Source organism: Ambystoma mexicanum, chromosome 14 (genome assembly GCF_040938575.1).
Source record: "Ambystoma mexicanum isolate Mex_15411 chromosome 14, UKY_AmexF1_1, whole genome shotgun sequence".
NCBI lineage: Eukaryota > Metazoa > Chordata > Amphibia > Caudata > Ambystomatidae > Ambystoma > Ambystoma mexicanum.
The window spans coordinates 129,621,232-129,643,713 of NC_090940.1; the positions used below are offsets into that span (position 1 = coordinate 129,621,232).

A 22,482-nucleotide genomic window follows, 5' to 3' on the forward strand; every position below is an offset into this window, starting at 1 on the left:
CAACGTGGGCCCACTGCGGGCATGGCGTGATGGACTATGTAAAGTTCACAAAGTAGTGTCCTGCAGGAGAATAAAGCATGCTGCTAAAATCTCTATCATATCTTAATGAACATGTATTGCAAGAGTGTAAGACTATGACAATCTAATGCCTGTAAAGCATAGTTGGTTTGAGTTCTATCGGGAGCAGTTAGCTTACTGTGTCAACGTGTAGTTTCTGCCATTAGGGAAGACGAATCGCGTCTGTAGCCCGCTCACCGCAACGAGCAGGAGCCTCAGGCGCCTTACGTCCCAATTCTGTGAGAACCGAAATCGGGACGTATGAAACACAAGGGACTGTACCTGACAGGTAATGTTAATCGCGGATAATACAATAGTGATAAAGTGTCAAACTATGTGTGAAAGCAGGTAAAGTTACTAGGAATATCGACGGCATCATGAAGTACCCACCCCTAGTTGAAGTGACGTACCCAGTTACCAGGACGCTGATAGTGCTATAAGCTATTAAGGACAAAGTCAGATGTGAGTAATTGCACCAAGTTATAATTGCAAAGAAATGCTGTTCTGAGGAGTATGTAGGAGTGTTGATTGAGAATAAATGAAAACTATGATAATTAAACAAATGAATTAAGAATCCTAATTACGTTAATGAGCGCCAAAGTTCATGTAGTTCTGGCTGACATTGTAGAGAACCTGTCTATGGTGACAATGACGCCTGTAGTTACCATAATCTAAAGTTCAGCAGCAGCAGATCCAGAATGGGGCACCAACCCCTGTCCTCCTTCGGCACCAGGAAATAAGTCAGCTGGAGAAAAGGTAGGCAATATCCTTGTTGGTTGGATGACCTGTAAAGCCCAAGCGTTGGAAGTGGTCCTTGACCATTATGGGCTGAGCAATGAAAGCACCTCCACGCGCACCTCCCTCTGGTGTTTAGTGGTATAGTCACTGGGGTGCGGCAGGGATGGCTGCTGCAATCGCACCATCCCAGAGTACCTCTACCTCTGCCTATCGGGGAAGCACCTTCCCAGCATTTTTCCTGGGGCCGACCAACCATGGACCCTTGGGGTATAGGTGGGGGAGGGACGAAATTCCCCTACCGTGGGATGTTGACTGCGTGGAGTGCTGTTGTACGGCAAGCCCCAAGAACTTAGCTGTTGCCTTTGATGAGTGAACCTTTGCTCCAAAGATATTTTGGTCATCAAAGGGCATATCCGACAGTTTGGCTTCCTCAACATAGGTTGCAAATCCTGACCTCCTCAGCCAAGAGTGGTGTCTGACCACAGTGCTCATGGCCATGGACCTGCCCACAAAATCCCCAGCATCCAGTCCACATCTTAAAGCTATTTGGCAAAAACAAACCTCGTCTGTAACAGATGCTCTTGAGGTGAATAATCAAAATATTAAAAATCAAATACATAAAAAGGAAGAGGAAAAGAAAAATTATGCTAAATAACAAAGGTCCAGGTGGTATTAGAGGGAAGAGTTTGAGATTAAGCGACATTCAACAAGGATGCATCATGACTAGTGTACAGAAAAATACGTGTAGTTGAAGATGCATGAGGGTACAAGTTAGCTCGTTGTGGCATCTGATCAGATCTATGAACTCAAGAGATAATAGTAATCGCTAGACATCATTGTTATTCTAGTGTGATACATTAAATCAAAAATTAAACAGAACCATACACGCACCAAGTTTTTAAGAAGAATATCTGAGAGTTTAGGTCTTAAGACCAGTATTTTTTAATGTAGCAGGCATAATTCATTTCTTCATTAATTCCTGCTGGGCTTGACAATCCAATTTGTCAATCCAGAAAGTCTCTCTCTTGTCTAAAAGTAGGCTCATGTCTTCATGGGAATCAGATGTCCACACCACCTCAAGCATCTGGAATCTAATTTGTGAAAGGTTGTTTCTTTTCTGCCCAATGCCTTGCAACTGCAGAGTTGAGGTTGGTGTTACGTATGCATGAGCAATGTTCATTCCACTGAGTTTTGGCTTTTCTGTTACGTATGCATGAGCGATGTTCATTCCACTGAGTTTTGGCTTTTCTCTTAGATTTACCCACATGGTGTTGGCCACAGGGACATTTGATTAGGTATATCACATTAGAGCTATCGCATGTTGTGTAATCCCTAAATTAAATCTGCTGGCCTGTATGGGAATGATCATTGTGTTCCCTTTAGTTACGAAATTACAGTTGGTGATGTAGGCACGGATAGGGTGTTTCTCTGGTGGTCTTGTTAATACCAATTCATCATAGAAATTCTTGCTGCGCTGGTATGCAAAGGTGGGTGGTTCAGTAAAAAGGTGTTGTGCCCTTGTGTCGCACGTCAGTATTGACCAGTTTTTCTGAATAATCTTCTTGATTTGTTGACTTTGTAGAGAGAATTTAGAAACAAATACCAGTTTAGGAGCTGCCTCTTTCTTTCTGGTGTTCACTAGCAAAGTTTCACATGTCCATAGATCCACCTTCTCTGTTGTGTCACTAATGTCTCTTTGAGTGTAGCCTCGTGCAAGAAATTTATTGCACATTTCTGTCTGTTGTTCCTGATAATTTGACGGATCACTGACTATGCTTTTGATGCGCAATAGTTGACTGAATGGGAGGTTCTTAATCAAATTCGGTTGGTGGAAACTCAGACGGTGTAATAAATTATTTCTGTCGGTTTGTTTGCGGTATAGTGTAGTCTTAAACTTTATGCGTACATCTAAGAAATGGGTCTCTGTATTGGATAACGCATAGGTGAATTGTATGCTTTGAGTTTAGATGTTCTACAAAATGTTCTAATTGGCTGGTTGTTCCAATCCATATTCTGAAAATATCATCAATGAACCTCGTCCATATTCATATCTTCTGACTCCACTGTGGCTTGTCAGTACGTTGTCTGCTTCGTACTTATGCATAAAACAATTGGCATAAGTTGGAGCCATGGTGGCCCCCATGGCTGTTCCTGATATCTGGCAGTAGAATTTGTTCTTAAATTGAAAATACACATTTTCAGCAATTAACTTAAGTATGAAAGATTTATGTGCCCCTATTTCTGGCAAGTTGGAGAGTATCCATTCAACTGATTTTTGTCCTTGATCATGGGGAATTGATGTACATAAGCTTTTTACATCGATGGTAAATAGGATACAGTCCGTGTCACAGTTCACGTTTTGGAGGAGTTGAAGAAAATTAGTGGTATCCTTGATGTATGTGCTCGTTTGCTGAACGAGTGGTTGCAAAAAGAAGTTCATGTATTGTCCCAGAGGTTGCAGAATACCATTCATACCTGGCACAATGGGTCTGCCCGGTGGATTTGTAGCATCTTTGTGAATCTTAGTGATTGTGTATAAGTTGGGTATTCGCGGTTGTTGATTCAGAAGGAACGTGAATGTATTATGATTGATCCATTCATGGTCCATGGCATCTAACAGGTCTTCAAGTTTCTGTTTTATATCTACTGTGAGGTCTCTATCCAAGACAGTGTACACTTCTGGATCTTGTAATTGACCAAGGAATTTGCTTTCATAGTCACAAGGATGTGAACCCACCAGATGTGGACTGGATGCTGGGGATTTTGTGGGCAGGTCCATGGCCATGAGCACTGTGGTCAGACACCACTCTTGACTGAGGAGGTCAGGATTTGCAACCTATGTTGAGGAGGCCAAACTGTCGGATATGCCCTTTGATGACCAAAATATCTTTGGAGCAAAGGTTCACTCATCAAAGGCAACAGCTAAGTTCTTGGAGCTTGCCGTACAACAGCACTCCACGCAGTCAACATCCCACGGTAGGGGAATTTCGTCCCTCCCCCACCTATACCCCAAGAGTCCATGGTTGGTCGGCCCCAGGAAAAATGCTGGGAAGGTGCTTCCCCGATAGGCAGAGGTAGAGGTACTCTGGGATGGTGCGATTGCAGCAGCCATCCCTGCCGCACCCCAGGCCTTAAAACCTCAGTGACTATACCACTAAACACCAGAGGGAGGTGCGCGTGGAGGTGCTTTCATTGCTCAGCCCATAATGGTCAAGGACCACTTCCAACGCTTGGGCTTTACAGGTCATCCAACCAACAAGGATATTGCCTACCTTTTCTCCAGCTGACTTATTTCCTGGTGCCGAAGGAGGACAGGGGTTGGTGCCCCATTCTGGATCTGCTGCTGCTGAACTTGTCACTGCTCAAGGACAAGTTGATGATGGTCACACTAGCTCTTACTGCAAGCCCTCGATCTGCAGGAATAGTTGGTATCACTGGCCCTTCAAGATGCTGTAAGGGTGTAGAAGTAGGAGTCTTGACACACAGGTGGCATGTATTTGGCTGTGTACTTTTATTGGTGAGCAAATAAAAGAGAAAACCCTATCTGACCCTTGTTCTAAGAGGGGGTTCCCTGCCTCAGCTAATACTAAGGAAATTGTTAGGATGTCAGTCTAAAGCAGAGTGTCCACCGTCCAGTTTAAAAAGCCTAATTCCATCCATTACACTATAAATGTAACTAAGAAAGAGGGGTGGTCTTCTTAGTCCAGAAGAATGGCTCTTTCTACTGGACAACAATTTGAAGTTCAGTTCTCGGTGAAGCAAACCAAATTGGTCTTCTTGAGGAGTGTAAATCAAAAGTCCCAAAAAGGTTCTTTGAGTGTATTCCAGCAAAACACAATAAACTAGTGTCTAATGTCTAATATCTACAAAGCTTTAGGGGGAGGATTCCCTCTCCCTGACCTTTCTTTAGTTTTGCAATGGTTTTCAAAATGCCAGCATATGTGGTTTTCTTCTCCTGGCTTCTCTTGGCTGGTTCTACAGTGTTCATAGGACCTAGGGGTATGTCTCTCTTCCCCTAGCCTTTATCAATGTGCTCTTCAGGATCTCCAGTGTTCACTGGGTTCACAGTCTACCTGGTTCACTGCCCTTCCAGGTACTCTGACTACTATTATGATGATAATGATCCTGGAGGCAATTGTTAATTGGCTGTGGGTTCCAGACCCTTCTCAGTTCCTCAGGAGCTACATCTGGTTCACTATACTGCCAGGCCTTCCCTCTTGTTGGGTCTCAGACTCTCCTTATTAGCTTCTTTCTTAATCGTGGGTCCCAAATCCCTTTTTTGTATTGGTGCCCTACTCTCATTGAGGTTCCAGAGCCTTATGGTGTTGGCTTCTCTCTCTCTCTCTATTGGGTCCCAGACCCTTTTTGTATTTGCCCCTTTCGTTCTCAGACCCTTTTGGCAAAGGTTTCTCTCTTTTGGTTCCCCCACAACCGTCTCAGTCTCCCCACCCGCTTCTGGGTGCTTACCGGTGTCTTGCGTTTGCGTACAGACTTCGATGCCTCTCTCCGGCGTCTCCTGGTCCTTCCAGTTCTGTAGCTGCTCCCTGTGGCCTCCGTGCTTCCTCTGATCGTCCCAGAGACTACAGCGGTTCCACAGTGGCTCCCTGCTGATAGGCTGCGCAGCCTAGGCGGTTAGTTTGCTCCAGCCTCCTCGTTCAGCTGGGTATTCCGCCTCCTATCTCCCCCTCCAGCCTTTCCACAACAGAATTTCTGGTGACGTAACTGCAGGCAGGTATCTTTCTCTTACCCTGCTGTTGCTTCCGTCATAGAAGTATTGACTCTCTCGGTTCTTCCAGGTAGGGGCTTCTTTTAGAATTCCCGCTTCTCTTGTAATGAAAGCTCGGCCAATAGGAATCCTCTGACAACTAGACAGTTCAGTATAGGTGCTCTTTATTTATTTATTTATTTATTTTGACGCTTATATAGCGCATCAAGCCCGAAGGTATCCGGATGCTTTCTTAAGTGAAAAAAGCGAGTTACAGTTGTTGCACAGGAAATACAGGACACAGACAGTAAGTGAAAGTTACAGTAGTTGCAAAGTGAATATACAACATGAACAGTAGGTGAGAAGGTTTACAATTGGACAGATAGTGACAATTAACATGGACAGCTTTCGGATACATGTGGGTGCAGTTGGTATAAACCTAGACGAGAACCAAGTCGAGGTGGGCTGAACTGTTGGTGAAGAGGTGTGTTTTAAATAGTTTCTTGAAGATCCAGGAGGAGTCTTGTGCTCTGAGAGAGAGAGGTAGAGAGTTACAAAGTTTGCTGGCAAACATGGGGAAACTGCTACCCCTGGCCTTTTGTAGCTTGAATCTGGGGGTGTCAAGGTGGTGCTGATGTGTTGCTCAGGTGGGTCTGGAGCGTTGTTAGTGTGAAGTTGTTGGCAAGGTAGGAGGGTGCCCTCTGGTGGAGACATTTGTGGGTGAGGGTGAGTGACTTGAGCATGATGCGTTCCTGTACTGGTAGCCAGTGTTGCTGGTGTCGAATGGCAGAGATGTGTGCTGAAATGGGGATGTTGAGCACAGCCCTGAGGGCGTTGTTTTATAAGACCTGTAGCTTTTTGATATTCTGTTTCAAGGTCCCTGCATAGAGGGCGTTGCAGTAGTTCAGGCGCGTGAGGACTAGTGATGTGGCCATGCCGAGGCAACTACCAGGTGAAAGGAATTTTCTGCAAGTTCTAATGAGTTTGCATGTGTATGCAGTGGCTGAGGTGGTAGCATTTATTTGTTTGTTGAGGTTTAGTGCAGAGTCTATGTATAAGCCAAGCGTTTTAACTTCGGTGGCGACTTTGAGTGTCCAGCTATGATGAAGGACTTGAATAGGGGATTGAGTTTGGCGATTTTGAGTTGGGAGCTGATGATGAGCAGCTCGGTCTTATCATTGTTCAAGCAAAGAACGTGTTGCACCATCCAGTCTTGGATGGCACGGAAGATGGCGTTGAGGGTGATTGTGTCATTGTCATGGTCTCCTGAGATGGGTATGAGTACCTGAGTGTCATCTGCGTAATTTGTGTAGATGACATCCAGGTTGTCTAGGCGGTCAAAGAGTGGCTTTGTGAATGTTATATTATATATTATATAAGGTGGGTGCCACACAGGAGCCAGGGCTGAGGCAGAGGTGTAAATTTTCCTCAGGCGGCCATCTTGGGACATGGAAACCTTGTGGTTTGTAAGTGAAGAGAACTTTGATAAATGCAGATTTCGGCAAATGTTGCACTCGTGGAGCGGCCAGTTGAATAAATCTAAATTGTGCAATTCAGATGTAGCAGCAGAAAGGTGGAATGTAGCACGTAGGATTACCGATCGGATGCGGCAATATAAGCCCACTGGCTTACCTCAATGCGTCAGGATGTCGGCAATAGGTGGTTGAGCTGCTCCGGCAGCCCACTTATAGAAGGAGCTCCTGCTTCTGGATTCCGCAACAGGAATATACTTCTGTGTTTCTTCCTCATACCAGTACTGATGTTGAGCAATCCAAGTGAGTCAGTTGGTTTGGTTTAGTTTAGTTTATTATTTGATAATGCGCACAAAAACCAGGGGTAGCCGGGCGCAGCAGGTACAAGGTTACTTAAGCTTAGGTTACATGCATATGGACGATAGGAAACATATCCAAGACAATACATATATGTCAGTACAACAGTAGAGATGATAGCTAACAAGTTTACAATGTTTAAGGGTACATGTATGCAGAGAGGTAGGAAGGTAAGGGCCGAGTGGTCATGGAACCGGATTTCAGGAATATCACGACAGTTAGGTGCAACAAGGTTAGTTGTCGTTGGACCAGAGCCAGTACCTTGCTTCTGAAGCTGGAGTAGGATAGGTTTGCTCTTAATGCAGAAGGCAATGGATTCCAAGCCTGGGCAGCTCTGACAGGGAAGCTTGCTCCGCCTGCTTTGGATCGTCTAAATCTAGGGGTTTCTAGCAAGAAGAGGTTAGTAGCTCTGGTGTAGTGGCTGGACAATTTTCTAGTCAGTCTGGCCGAGATGTAGGGAGGTGCTGTGTTGTTAAGCCCTTTGTGGGTGAGAGAAAGTGTCTTGAGGAGGACTCTGTCGCTGATTTTTAGCCAGTGGTGGTCTTTCCTGATGTTGGAAATATGTGCTCTACGGGGTATGTGAAGGGCTGCTCTAAGAGCGTTATTTTGAAGGATTTGCATTTTATTTATGATGGTTTTATTAGCTCCTGCATAGAGGGCGTTACAATAGTCCAGCTTCGACATTACTAGTGCGTTAGCTAGCGTGATGCAGTTAGTTTTAGAGAGGTAAGGTCTGCAAGTCCTGATTAATTTGCAGGTGTACGCTGTCGAGGATGCCAGGGTATTGATTTGTTTTTTGAGAGATGGAGTGGAGTCGAGGTAAAAGCCTAGTGTTTTTACCTCGGTCGCCACCTTGATTGTATTACCATCTATGTTGAAATTGCGATAATTGGCTCTGAGTTTTTTTAGGGAGGAGTCGCAGCACAGGATCAGTATCTCAGTTTTGTCGTCATTTAGGCAGAGGCCGTGGGAAGCCATCTATGCCTGAATGAGGAGGTGATTTTGTTTACTAGAGCTGGTCTCTTCCTCGTCTCATTACATAAGGAATCCCTTAGAAGTCCACACTTTTCCTCGTCTCAGTACTTTGTACCTTGCTTCTATGGCAAAGGGACATCAGTACACTCGGGAAGGTGTGTCCGGCTTATGTGGGCTATGGGGATAACACATTCTCCCCAAGTTGTCACTAATCCCATAGGGTTCTCCCATCCCCTCATGGGAAGGGGCTCTCCCAGGTGAGAAGTGAGGTAATCTGTGGATTTGTCACAATGCATACTTCCATGTGCCAATCCATCGGAAAGCACAGGAAGTACCTGAGGTTCATGGTGCGCCAACACCATTACCAGTTCAAAGTCCTGCCACTCTGTCTTTCTTCGGTGCCCAGGGATTTCTCCAAGCTGCTACCAGTGGTGGTGGCTCGTCACAGGAGAGGGAGGGCATTCTCGTCTTTCCGTACCTGGGTAACTGGCTCGTCCAAGCTCGCTCCCCTTATCTAGTGTTGTAGCATCTTCTCCACACATGTACTCTATTGTACAGTCTGGGTTTTTCCTGAACTTAAAAAAGTCTCAGGTTTCACTTTCCCAGTCCCTCCGATTTATCGGAGCAGTTTTGGACACTCGCCTGGGCAGGGGTTTCCCACCCAAGAACTGAGTGGCAAACCCCTTTCGGATTGTCACAATGCCCTTCAATCCCAGGAACAAGTCCTGACCTCGGTTTTCCTGCGCCTTCTGGACCTCATGGCCTCCTGGAGCCTTATGGTGCCAGACGACAGGCTGCGCATGAGATCACTTCAGTGGCTTAATTGTTGCCAGTGGTCCCATTTTCAGGGCCATGTGTCAGACCTTTTACATGTCTCGGATCAAGTGGCTCAGGATCTTTTGTTGTGAGCCATATGGGAGAACTTGCTGAGACATGCGTTGTTTTGTCTCTAACCATTGGGGTGCTCACCTGTCCGATCTGATGGTGAGCAGACTATGGTCTCCCGCAGAATCTCAGGAACACATCAACTTGCTGGAGCCGAGGGTGACCAGGCTGCCCTTGGTCGCTTTCCTCCCCTCTGTGAAACGCAAGACTGTGCTGCTCATGTTCGCTGGTGTCAGGATCATCAGGGAGCCTACTTCATGTGCTTAGAATGGATCAGCACATGGAAGTTCTTGAAGTTCATGGTTGGAAATGCTCATAGCCAGTTTAAAGTTTATGCCATAGCCCTTCCTCGGCCCAAGTGGTCTTCCCCAAGTTGTTGGCTCTAGTGGCTGCAGATCAGAGAGACAGGAGTCACATCTTTCATTGCCTGGAGGTTTGGCACATTTGAGCTTGCACCCCAGATCTGTTTTTGGTCTGCCTACAACACGACTGTCTGCTTGTGCTTCTATGTAAGCTTCAAAAAGTCTCATGTCACGCTCTGACAATCATTAAGATTCATGGGGAGGATAGCTCGGGGGCATCGTGCTCGCCTTGGAAAGAAGAAGTTACAGAGCACCACAGGTTTGATCCCTGGGTCCACGCTTAGAAACCTCTGGGTATTAAGCGCGTTCTAAATAACTCATCATATATCATATCATATAACGGCGTACCTTTTCCATCAAGCCTTATATTTACATGCAGTCTGTTTCTATAGTCTGAGACTGCCTTTTAGTGGACCTTTTAATAATTCAATTGACGTTTTTGCTGGTTTTGAATGTAATTTCATTAATCCATCTTACTTTCTACCTACATTTGTCTTAGTAATACCATTTACGGGGGGACACCCTCCGAACCGCTCTGACCACTTCTATCTGTTAACCCTCTTTTTTCCCCCCTCCCCTTTAGACTATTTTATACTAAAGTCTAATTGAACTTTTTTTATACAACTAAAACTCACACCTGTACTTCTACATTTCTACCTGTATTTCGACATTTATATGTCTAGTGGTTATTTGTTGCCCTCTTTATTAACCAAATTCAATATTTTGTACTCTGTTTTTCCTGCAACAAAATCACTGGTTACCGTAATTGCCTGGCATACTCTCCTGCCAGGTCTTCTGTTCATACAGGGTCTCCACCCTCTCCCATGGTTGCACATATACTTTGTTGGATAATGTATAGTAGTATCCTATTTGGGTTTCACTTATACTTGCACTGTATGCATTCACATATTTGTAAGGGTTTTGCTCGTAGTTCAATTCCCCCTTTAACAATAAATCCTTTTGTTCTTTCTCGTTTGTGGCTTTATTTACAATTTCTTGCATTCGGTGTGGCTGCTGAGCCGCCACAGTGTCCCAGTGTCCCGCTGTCTCTTGGAGGACTCGCCGGCTCTTGTTGGTGTTTCCTGGATTCTGCTGTGTTCTGCCAGAGAAGCGTTTCCATCTGCTTCCTTCTCGCGACTGCATCCTCTTGGTTTTCCTGTCTCTTGTGGCTTCCACTTGACATGTCTGCTTCATTCTATGCTCTGTTAAGTGAAGCGCTGCTCTCTGTCACCGCGAAAGCCCAGGAGTCTACCACCGGCTCCTGGTATTAACGCAGCGCGTCCTTCTCGTGCAGAAGCTTCTCTCCTTTGTCGGTGAGCCGCCTGGCTCCACCGCACCGGTCTCAGCCTTTCAGTCTCTCGATCCTTACGGAGAGAGACCGCTCTCTTCCGCCAGCAGCAGACCTCGACTCTCTGCTTCTACTCATTTAATTTCCCACGCACGGGTGTATGTGGGCAACAACTAGAACGTTTGCTCGGCTTGTGGCTTCCTTCCCTCTGCATTGCCCGATTCCCCCTTCCGTGTTCCAGTATTTTGGTTATTGTGGGAAAGGACCTGAATTCATGACTAACTTGGATAGACATTCTCAATGGTAAGTCAGCCCTGGATGATGTAAATCAGCCCTGGATGATTGAAAGAGGGACTAGAGAAGGTGGTTTCATCAGTTTCACAAGGCAGACCAAAGTTGGAAGTTTGGCCTATAGGTCTGGGGGAAAGGTCTTCCCTATTCTTCATAGGAGGATGAGTAGATTTATGACAATAGGCCATGAGGGGATTTGATATGGGAGGGTTATATTCAAAGGGAAATGGGGGAATACCATGTCTCACCCCATGAAGCCATTAGATCTCCCCAGAGGTTGTCTCCTCCATGTGATCCTCCCTCATATAGCCGCTGCCCCCTCGTCCCCCGAGTCAGGATCGGGTAGTGGCTGCCGTCCCCTAGCCACATCAGAGGAGGTCACTGCCGGCAATCAGTGATGACTCCACTGGATTCATCACAGGGTGGGGAGAGAGGAGGAGAAGAGAGAGCGGGAGTAAAAGAGGGAGAGAGGGTGGGGGAGAGAGAGATGGGGAGAAGCAGTTTGGGGTGACCTGAGCATGCCAGTCTGTACATATATCATAATGGGATACAGAAAATCATAGTGATATACACAATCCGTAACAATAATGAATCAATACATCTAGTGCAGACCGGAATTTCCATATGAGTCTTCTGTACTCGCATACTCTCCAGACTACCTCACAGCACCCATCCACATGCCAGCTCGACAATGGTAGCTAACAGGGACTTGGCCTCCCCTACCGACCTTCGTATTGGCTAAAATGCACACGCATTCTAAACTCCTCTGATGAATTTCCCATAACTTGGACTTCGGTGCCCCAAGGGTGTTCAAACAGTGCATCGAGGCCATACCAGTGGGACAAGGCACTATTCAAATGACAAATTACATTACATTAAATTACATTACTACCAGGCCTAAACAATATGCATACCAAGCTACAGGCGAATACATGTGTAGACACAGAGTGTCAGCCATTTGTTAGTAAGACCGGCATTTCCACATTACCAAGCCTGCTTTAAAGTCATTTTCACAGACTCAACCCAGATAAGAAGGCAAATCAAGATCTTTTGGGGTTTTTAGAGGCTTCCAATAAAGAAGAACTGGGCAGCCTGATAGATTGCCTAGTACAGAGACAGAAGCAGCAGAGAACTAACCCTAAAGGGTGTTACTCACCCCCTATCTCTCCTCAGCATCAGAGCCAAAGAAACAATGATATAGTTTTCCGGGTGCAAAAATCTCCTGTAGGTATCAGAGTAACTCGGCACAAGGAACAGTGGTGTGACCATTTTGTAGACTGTTGGTTAATTTCAGTGGTTTCCAAAGGTTTTCAGCCCCCGGTCTCTTTTCCTCTCCCAGCATCCCTCCTGCTAATTCGGATAGGATTTTCATCACTTATCAAAGAAGTGGAGAACTTGATAGAATCTCATGCGTTAGATAAAGTGTCCCTGTGCAAGACGGGGGCAGAGGTTTTATTCCACAATCTTCGCTATGCACAAGAAGAACCAGGCAGGCTGGAGAGTTGTCACACCAAACTTTACTCAACCTTTATTTACTTCTAGAAAAATGTAAGATGGTGACCCACGTCCGAGTCCCTCTGCGCGGGAGGCAGGCTATGTGACTTGAACCTGAAGGACACTTAGTTGCATATACCAGTTTGGCATCCCCATCAACAATACCTCAGATTTTTGATTATGGGGAAACATTTCCAATACAAAGTCCTCCCAAATTATGAACGCCAATTTGTTGAGGAACAGCGGTCAGCATGTCTACCCTTATCTCAACGATTACCTCATCAGGGGCGGAGTCTCCACAAGAAGTAACACGGGCCCTACAAGCCCTAATCAACATACTTTTTAACTTGGCTTTCTCAATCAACACCAAGAAGTCAGAGCTAACCCCCACTCAGAGGATTACCTTCATTGGGTTCCAGTGGGACACCGCTCAGGCCTGAATATTCCCCACTCTTGAGAGGAGGAAAGATATATTGGCAGCAGGGAAGCACTTTGTAGCAAAGAACTATACAACACTGTGGTGGTATCAACACCTGTTGGGTCTCCTTGCTACTTGCATTCTATCAGTACCACTAGCAAGGCTCAAAATGAGGAGGCTGCAGCTTCATTTAGCAGCGTCTTGGCATCAGGAAACAGGTTCCCAATCGGACAGAGTAACTATGCCTGCAGTTCTCAAGGAAGATCTCCTGTGGTGGAAAACAGACTCCAACTTGTTGACTGGAGCTCCTTTTCACCCTTACCACATGCACCAATAACAATATGGGACTCTTCTCTAGAGGAATGGGGTACAACTCTAGGGCCTCAAACAATACACATGTTGTGGACCCCAAGCGACAAGGAGAGACATATCAACTATCTGGAGTTGAAGGCAATACTTCTAGCATTAAAGTCCTTCACGTTCCCATGAAACAGAACAAGGTGGTGCTAATACTCACAGGCAGTATAACCTCAATGCTTTACTTAAACAAGCAGGGTGGGGCTAAATACCTGTCCATACGCAAGCTAGCCCTCTGGTTATGGCAGAGGGCACTAGGAAATGGATTATGGCTTCAAGCAGCTCATTTATCTGGTCAGAACAATGCAGAAGCAGGCAGGCTCAGTAGACTCAGAGTGAGCTTTTACGAATGGGAAATGGTGATCTGCATTCTTCAGGAATTGTTCTTAATGTGGGGTCCCCCAGACATAGACCTCTTTGTGACGAGTAGCAATACCTAATACAACAGGTTTGCATCTTGGCAGGGCCCGGGAGAGAATTCGAAGGGAGGCGCCTTTCAGATAGATTGGTCGGAAATGAACTGTTAAGCATTCCCTCCAACCCGTCTCATGCAGAAGGTAATCACCAAATGCAGAGCATGGTATTCAGACCTCAAAAGAATGGCTCATCAGGGACCTTTGAAACTGTTATTATCTGACTGGATGCTGTCCCAACAAGGAGGCACAGTGCTTCATGCAAACCCACAGGCGATGGTCCTAGCAACTTGGTGTCTGAAAAGCTAGCACATCTAAAGTTGTCTGAAGACAATATGGACGTTATTCAGAAGGCTAGAAAGGACTCCACTAGGTCCCAGTATAGGAGCAAGTGGCCAAGGTTTTGCCACTGGTCTCAACAGAATGGTATTGACCCCCGAGAATTGTTTGCTTATAATTTATTATTTTTAACTTGTCTAATGCATTCAGGTGTACAGATAGAAGCGTTCAGGGCATATCTAGCTTCCATAGGAGCTTAAAGGAATTTAGACAAGATTATTCTCTCTTCAGCTAATCCTGTCGTCGAAAGGCACCTGGAAGGGTTGACAAGATTATAAACCATTCGAGCCTATGGCCTCTACAGACATTACACAACATTTGTGTCTCTAAAGTCCGTTCTTTTAGTGGCATTAACATCAGCAAGAAGGGTTAGTGAAATTCAATCGATAGCAGCATCTGAACCATACACAACATTCCACACAACATGGTGATTTTAAGCACTCAGCCAACCTTTTAACATAAGGTTTCTGAATTTCATATAAACTAAGAGATTGTATCACCCACATTCCTTTCTAACCTGCAGTCATATGCTGACAAGGTTTTGCACTGCCTAGACACCAGAGAAACATTAAAGTTCTATTTAAGCAGTTATGATATGATATGGCATTTATAACGTGCCTATACACAAGTATTTCAAGGCGCGATGAGGGAAGGGGAACAGAGGGAAGACAGACAACGATCTTACTAGGTAAGGTGTCATTCAGATCGCGCAAGGGGAGGGGGAAGGAGCAAAGTGCGGGGGTAGTGTGGAGGGGACAGTGCAGTTCATGGGATAGATAGAATAAATAAAAGCAATAAATCAAGCGTACGCCCAGCTGATGACAAGTGCAAGGGTAAGTACAGACATCGGGTGTAAAGTGCTGGTGGGGGACTGTAGGGATACAGAAAACAGTCCAGAGGGTGGCCAGGTAACCAGTACAGTTTAAGTTATAGTCAAGAGTTCAGCAGAGGAGAGGCGGAGAAAAAGCAGAAGCAAAGAGGAAGGTTTTGAGGTGCTTCTGGAACCAGAGATGGTGCTCCACAAGTTTCAAGGAGGCTGTTCCACAGGGAGGCCCCACCCGAAGAAAGAGCTCTACCACCAACTTGTTGCTTGGAGAAGCGATCGACACTGAGGAAGTTGGAGGCAGATGAGCGAAGAGCTCGAGAAGGAAGATATTTAGGAAGAGAGAGTTGAAGGTATTGAGCCCCAGGCCCCAGAAGGCCTTGTGGACAATGCAGAGGGTTTTGTACTTGATCCTCGCCGCCACTGGGAGCCAGTGTAGAGATTTCATTCCTGGAGAGATACGATCCCTGGGCTTGAGGCCAAGGACAAGTCTCGCAGTCCTGTTCTGGATGAGTTGCAGAGGGCAGAGAGTAGAAGCATGCAGATTTAGAAAAGTGGATGTTGCAATAGTCCAGCCTAGAGAGAACCAGAGCTCTGGAGACGGTGAGCTTCTGGGGGAAGGAGAGGAAAGGAAGAATACCTCTAAGGAGGTGCAGCTGGTAGTGTGACTTCTTAGAGACGTCAGAGATGTGAGGAGAGAAGGAGAGTGCGGAGTCGAAGATGACCCCGAGGTTTTTAGCCTTACAGGTGGGAGCAGGAAGAGGGCCAAGAGAGGCCGGCCAGAGAGTGACCGGAAAGGAGGGAGTGGGTGTGCCAATGATGAGAATCTGTCTTTCTGGCATTAAGGCAGAGATCATTGGCGGCACACCACTCCTGGATAGCAGAAAGACAGTCAGAGATGAGAGGAGAAGAGGTGGCTGAAAGTAGCCTGAAAATTAGTTGAGTGTCATCTGCATAGCACTGAAAGTTGGGGCAAAGAGCGGCAATGCGGTAGGCAAGAAGTGCCAGGTATTGGTTGAACAGCCAAGGAGAGAGTTTAGACCCCCGGGGAACACCACAGGTAGAGATAGAGGAGAGGAAGGACCCAAGTTGGACCTGGGTGGGTCAATCAGAAAGGAAAGAAGTCGGCCACACCAGGGCCTGACCGGTGATACCCGGGTTGTCTTGGAGACGGTTGAGCAGGATGGCATGGTTGACAGTGTCAAAGGCAGAAGAGAGATCAAGTAAGATGAGTATACAGGGGGTGTTGGAGTCAAGGTTGGAGAGAAGGTCTTCAGAGATGTTCAGGAGAGCAGTTTCCGTGATTCTGGCTGCTCTAAAGCCAGACTGATGGTCATGGAGACTACCGACAGATTCAGTATCAAGGTTAAGCTGGGAGATGACCAGCTTTTCCAGAAGTTTGCCCAGGAAAGGAGTGATGGAGATTGGGCGATAGTTCCAAATCATTCAGAAACACCGAGGCTCTCTTTGTAATCTTTGGCAGGGCTTCTCCAGGCATACAAGCCTCTAAAGCATTGATTGCTAGATGGATGGTGTAATCTAAAGTCGAAGCCTACGAAGTGCAGGTCATGTCACCTCCTGAAAGTATTAGAGCACCTCTAGTAAGAGCAAAAGCAACTGCAGGGGACTGATGTGTGTTAACGTAGGGCACAATCAGCGTGCACACCCACGCCTATTCTCGCACCTAAAATAAAATTTAAAATGTAGGTAGATACTTTGCGGTGCAAAAGGATCTGGTTCATTTCCCGTGCCGGGGCGCACATACAATATGGAAGAAAGGGGACTAAGGACTAGGAGTAAAGTAGTCACTACGGTAAACAACTTTTTTCTTTTGTGACCAGAACAAAGTATAAGCGCATGTCAGATCAAAACGAGCACCAATATTGCGGTAATTAAATGTTATCAGGGTGAATTCGTTGTGTGGATAGAACCATAAAAAATGCTGACCTATACTACTAGTAGATCTTGACAATGACGCTATGCTTAATAGGAACTTTCTTGGTTCAGTCGCTTGCTTGCGCAGAGAGACCACCTATGTTTATTCTTATTACTCATGTGTGCCACGGAATTCTTTAATTGGGAATCAAGGCTTTTGAATCCATGTTGGGTTCAGTGTTATTGTAGCACAATCTACAATGCTACACAAAAAACAAGGAACGCTGCCCAACACTCTTCAGCTTGACGTTAAATACATTTGAAAGGGGGCAGGGAAATAAAACACATTTCCAGTGTTGATTTGTAGGCACTGTCTGGGTTCAGGTCCTAACGGAGGAACTAAAAACATGCTGGAAAAGCGGAGGAAAATGTTTTCATTTAAAAAGTAATTTTAGATCTTTAGATGGATCGCCGACTGAAACCACAGGAGCAAATAGGTGGCAGTGTTCGATTCAGAAGGAAACTTGGACTTTTTTGTTCTGTCTTTGTACAGCACAAGAAGGGTTACATGTGATTTTATCACATGATAATACAAAGAATGAATTTTGAACAAGGAAAAAACCTCTTTAAAAAACTCTTTATCGATGTTTTGGGGGCGGGGTTCCCCCTAAAACATCCCCTTTTTTGTAATACTTCCCCCACCCCTAAACTACTACTCCCATTCCCAACCCCATATATATAGTTTTCTAAAATTCGTTAATTTTTTTTTAGATGTTCTGGGATCGTTAAAAATTGCATTCTTTGTTTTATATGCAGACCCACAAGAATGTACCTTGGGCAGGCTTCCTCATTCACTTTTCTGGAGGTCATCGTGAACATCCATTCAGAATAAATCTCCATCATTTCTACTATTTTCAGGAATATTTGCAGATTAGCATTGGATAAAATATGCAGAAGTTAGTGTGAAAAAAGGGCGGGCATAAATTGATGGTTTGGGCATTTTGTGTATACGCTTATGCTTTTCACACCAAAATAATAAACATACCTTTGGACTAGTTATCTAATGTGCCTCTGTCATATGGTTAACTATTGGATAATCCGCCTTTTCTTTCACAGCTACAGGTTGTTTTGCTTTTCTGACTGACATATGCTGAGGCATATGTAAGTTTACCTATAAAACCTCTCTAAATCTGAAACGACCAAAGCAGAGAAGTAGTTTGTTTGAAATATTTATCCAGCTGATAAATGTACATTTATTGTCTCCATGTTGTGCAAGTGCAGAGATATCGATCATTCCTATGCTTGTGTCCATATTAGCATGAGCATCCATGCAAGACATTGTACAACATAGTCCGCTAGGACAGTTTTATCTTCTCGGGTGTTTTAATGTTGACACGTTTAAAATGTCCTTGTCGTAGGTTGTTTGCTAGTCATTCAACCAAGTCAAACAATTATTTCTAATGGTCTTAAAGCAAGGAACATGATGTGTCCTGATCTCCACTCCCAAAGTGAGGAAGAGAGTGGCAGATCCTTTTCATGGAATTCATAGCACTCGCATGTTAATCCAAGTTATCACCTTCGAAGGAGCTGCAGCACTACAAAGGCGAGAATAATGACTACAGGCTACCACGGTTTGCCTTTTTTTTTTGTTAACCGATGAAATGTTTTAGCCCATTGTGCGTTACCAGAGGAGAAATAACTAGTTACAGATCTGTTTATTCCTGCCCTCAAAGACCGCCCACCACTGAGGTACCCGTGTCTGCCTCTTTGGGCCTCATCAGTGAGGTGAAGCTGTCTCTCTCTCTCTCTCTCTAGCCACAGAGAGCAAGAAACCCCATCTGCATTACCCTTCTAAAATTAGGGTGAAACCCCAAGTCTTCCACAAATAGACAGAAATGTGAGGGCCCGGTTACTGAAGGCTGAAACGTGATTGTAGATGCTCCTGGGTTGGCTTTTCCCACAGAATTGGGTTTTTAAATGTATTCATTCTCAGTAGAGAGGGTGTTACAATTTTGTCTGTTTTTAAAAAATAATGTTAAATCGTTTTGCCTTTAGCTTGTGATGCATTCTGTGCTAAGCAGTAATTGTATTACATAATAAAAACATTTCAGCAATAATGTATAAGGGCAATAATTTAACAAAGCTGTTTCTAGCATATTCATTTTGCAGATGAACCTGTTATAAACAAAAGTTATTTTGTAAAATGTTGTTGGTTTTTTTTCTAATTTTCTTTTATTTTACGAATGTTCCCCTTTTTGTGTCCTTATGTTCAGATATCCGCTTCTGAGAGTGGTAACTGATGGAGAAAGTGCATTCATGTTGATTCAGTCAGTTGGTAACTAGTTACTGTTTTCCTGCAGGTAACCCTGTATCAGCAGTTGTCACCTGCAACCTCTTTGTTGTACCAGCCCTTAGAAAGATGCAGGGAATCCTGGATCCACGTCCAACTATCATAAAAGCTAGGGTAAGTAGCTATTCGTTTCAACTAGAGGACCCTCTGAAACATGTAACTTGCGGTAAAGCAACAAACAAAAGGACACTGTTACAGGTTTGTAGTCCTACAGGGCGGTTCTTCAACTGTTCTTTCTGCCACTGAACTGAAAGATTTTATGTTTTTAAGAAATGGGTCTCATCGCTTTCGGGCATCTTCTGCTCTTTCCGTGTTTTATTTATTTATTTTATGTATTGTGCATTTGTAAGGCACTTGTACATCAAGTAAACTGTGTTTCAAAGCGCCCACAGGGCAGCTGGGAGGGAACATGGGAATTAAAATGCAAATATAACTATGAAAGATAGAAGAGGTCCTACCATGCTTTGTGAGCATTCAGCAAGTGCAGAGAGAAGGGATGTGGGGGTAAGTGCTAGGAGGACCCCTGGGGCAAGCTAGAGGGTAAGCAGCTAAGTGACTTGGGGAGAGTGATCAACTGCCAATAAGTAGGTAAGCACAGGCCTGTGATAGCACAGGCCAGTGGGTGCCAAGGCAAGTGTTGGGAGCAGGCATGGGCTGAAGGCGATTGGGTGTGGGAGGCCTAACCCAGGTGGACACATAAGGGCCCTAGTCACCAATCTCAGCAACTAAGAGATTTTAGCAGAGGAGGGAGGGATTAAGGAGGAGGTGAAAAGGAAGGTCTTGAGGAGCTTCCGGAGTTTGAGGAGATCTGGCTCAAGAGGAAGGGAGAGTCTGTTCCATTGTAGGGACCCAGCTGAGGAAAGAGATCGGCCAACAGCTCACTGTTTAGCAAATCGCTTGGCACACAGAGAGTTGGTGCTGGAGGAACGTAAAGATCTGGAGGGAGAGTATTTAGTGAGACGCAGTTGTAGATAGTGGTCCCCATACAGCCTTATGGATGATGCAGAGGGATTTGAATTGGATCCTTGCAGCAACTGGGAGACAGTGGAGAGATTTTAGTACTGGAGCAATGCAGTCCCTGGGCTTGAGGTCAAAGATAATTCTCGCAGCCCCATTCTGGATTAGATGGAGGGGTTGTAGAGAAGAAGAGGGTAGATTAAGGAAGAGGCTATTGCAGTAGTCTTTCCTATAGAGGACCTTAGCTCTAGAGACATTGAACTTCTTTGGGAAAGTGAGGAAAGGGAAGGTTTCCTTTGTGGAGGTGGCGTTGAAAGTGGGCCTTCTTGGCAGGGTCCTGAATGTGAGGGAGGAAGGAAAGAGAGGAGGCAAGATGACTGCAAGGATTCTTGCTTCAGATGAAGGAGAAGGGGGAGAGCCCATGGAGAGTGGCCAGAGTGAGGCGAAGAAAGCGGGAGCAGGAGTCCCAATGGGAAGGATCTCAGTCTTGCTGACATTGAGGCAGCGATCATTGGCGGCACACCATGACTCAATGGCAGATAGGCATTCTGGAATGATGGAGGAAGTAAGGAGAGGATCTGAGGGAAGTAGTTTTAAGAAGAGTTGTGTGTCATCTGCATAACACTGGAAGTTAGAGGAGAAGGTGGAAATCAGGTGTGCAAGCGGAGCAGGATAGATGTTGAAGAGCCAGGGAGAAATATTGGAGCCCTGGGGGACGCCACAGGTGGAAATGGAGGTCGGGGAGGAGAAAGAACCCAGGATAACCTGGGATGGACGATCATTGAGGAAGGAGGTCAGCCAGTCCAGTGCCCGCTCTGAGATACCTAGCGTGTAATGGAGCTGTTTTATGAGGATGGAGTGGTTGACCGTGTCAAATGCAGAGGATAGATCAAGTAGAATGAGAACAGCTGGAGAATTAGAATCAAGAGATGCAATCAGTTCTTCACGGGTGTTCAGAAGAGCAGTTTTGTGCCTCTGGATGCTAGGAATCCAGATTGAAGGTTGTGTAGGCAACCAACAAGTTCACTGTGCTGGGTCAGTTGGGGAAGACCAGCTCCTCCAAGTGTTTCCCAAGGAATGGGGTGATACAGATGGGGCGGTAGTTAGCCGGACAAGACGGGTCTGCAGAAGGTTTTTTCAGGAGAGGGCACACATGGGAGTGCTTGAGGGAAGAGGGGAAAGATCCAGTAGGAAAAGAGTGGTTGCAGAAATCGGCAAGTACAGGGGCAAGATAGCACATATTGTCCTTCATGGTTCTGGAGGAACGGGGGAGACCTGTTTGAAGGAGACCTTCATAGAGTGGACTAATCTGGTGACCTGATCAGTTGTGATGGGAGAGAGGAGGAGGAGGAGGAGAGGCAGGCAGAAGGGGGATGGTAGGTAAGGGGGGGGGGAATTGAGGGTGCTCAGGATGTCCTGAGTTTTTGCAGTGAAGTGTGTGGCCAGTGCATTACAGAGGGCCTGGGAGGGAAGAGGTGAGGTGGAGACTGCAGAAGCGTTGGCTAGTTCCTTTAAGATTTTAGAGAGTTCAGCCGTGTTGTTGGATGCACCAGAGACGCGAGCCTGGATGTGTGCACTTTTTTTGGAACAGGCCAGTTTGTTAGAGGGTGAGCCAGAGGTCTGCCACTTCCATTCCGCAGCTCTGCACTTGCGTTTCTGGGCAGCAAGTTCCGTTTCTGGGCAGCAAGTTCGGAATTGTATCGTGTGTTGCGCTTGGAGGCACGTTTCAGGCAGATCCTCATGACTAGGGCAAGAGTGTCAAGAATATTAGTGATGGCAAGATGGAGGTTGCTGAGAGCAGAGTCAGAGGTAGTTTGCAGTGGAGAGAGGGGGTGTGAAGGTAGATGTGAAGGCAGCAGATGACACTAGTTTCATCTGGCAGATGTTCGTGAATGAGGTTGGCAGGGCTAGGAGAGGTGTAGTCAGGCGGCAGGGAGGTCCCAGGTGAGAGGAGAAGTGAGAATGGTCTGACCAGGAGAAGTGGGGTGCTGAGAGGGGAGGAGAGCAAAATATGAGTGTGGATGAAGGCATCAATAGTGTGTCCAGCCGAGTGGGGAGGGCCGGAGGGGAGAATGGAGAGGGAGAGCGAGGTGCACGAAAGAGTGGATGCCATGATTGACGAGTCAAGTTGGATATTGAAGTCACCCAGGAGAAGGAGTTTAGAGGTTGTTGTAAGGAGAAAGAAGGAGAAATAGGCCCATTCAGAGAGGAATAGGGTGGTAGAGCCAGGTGACCTGTAAATAGTGGCAATGATCAGGAGGAAGTGGGAGAGATGACCAGCTTGTAAACCAGGCTCGCGAAGGAAGAGTAAGGCTGGGTGGGTATG

At 45.8% G+C, this 22,482-nt stretch overlaps 1 protein-coding gene across 38 annotated transcripts in view; it reads left to right on the forward strand.

Annotated features, from left to right (window-relative positions):
* The window catches only part of GPHN (gephyrin), a 2,801,546-nt gene that overhangs the window by 2,715,692 nt on the left and 63,372 nt on the right, over positions 1-22,482 (forward strand). For all 38 annotated transcript variants that reach the window (XM_069638674.1, XM_069638676.1, XM_069638677.1 and 35 more), the window contains one exon: positions 19,210-19,313. In XM_069638674.1, the coding sequence (XP_069494775.1) occupies positions 19,210-19,313 (104 nt within the window). The remainder of the gene's footprint in view (positions 1-19,209; positions 19,314-22,482) is intronic.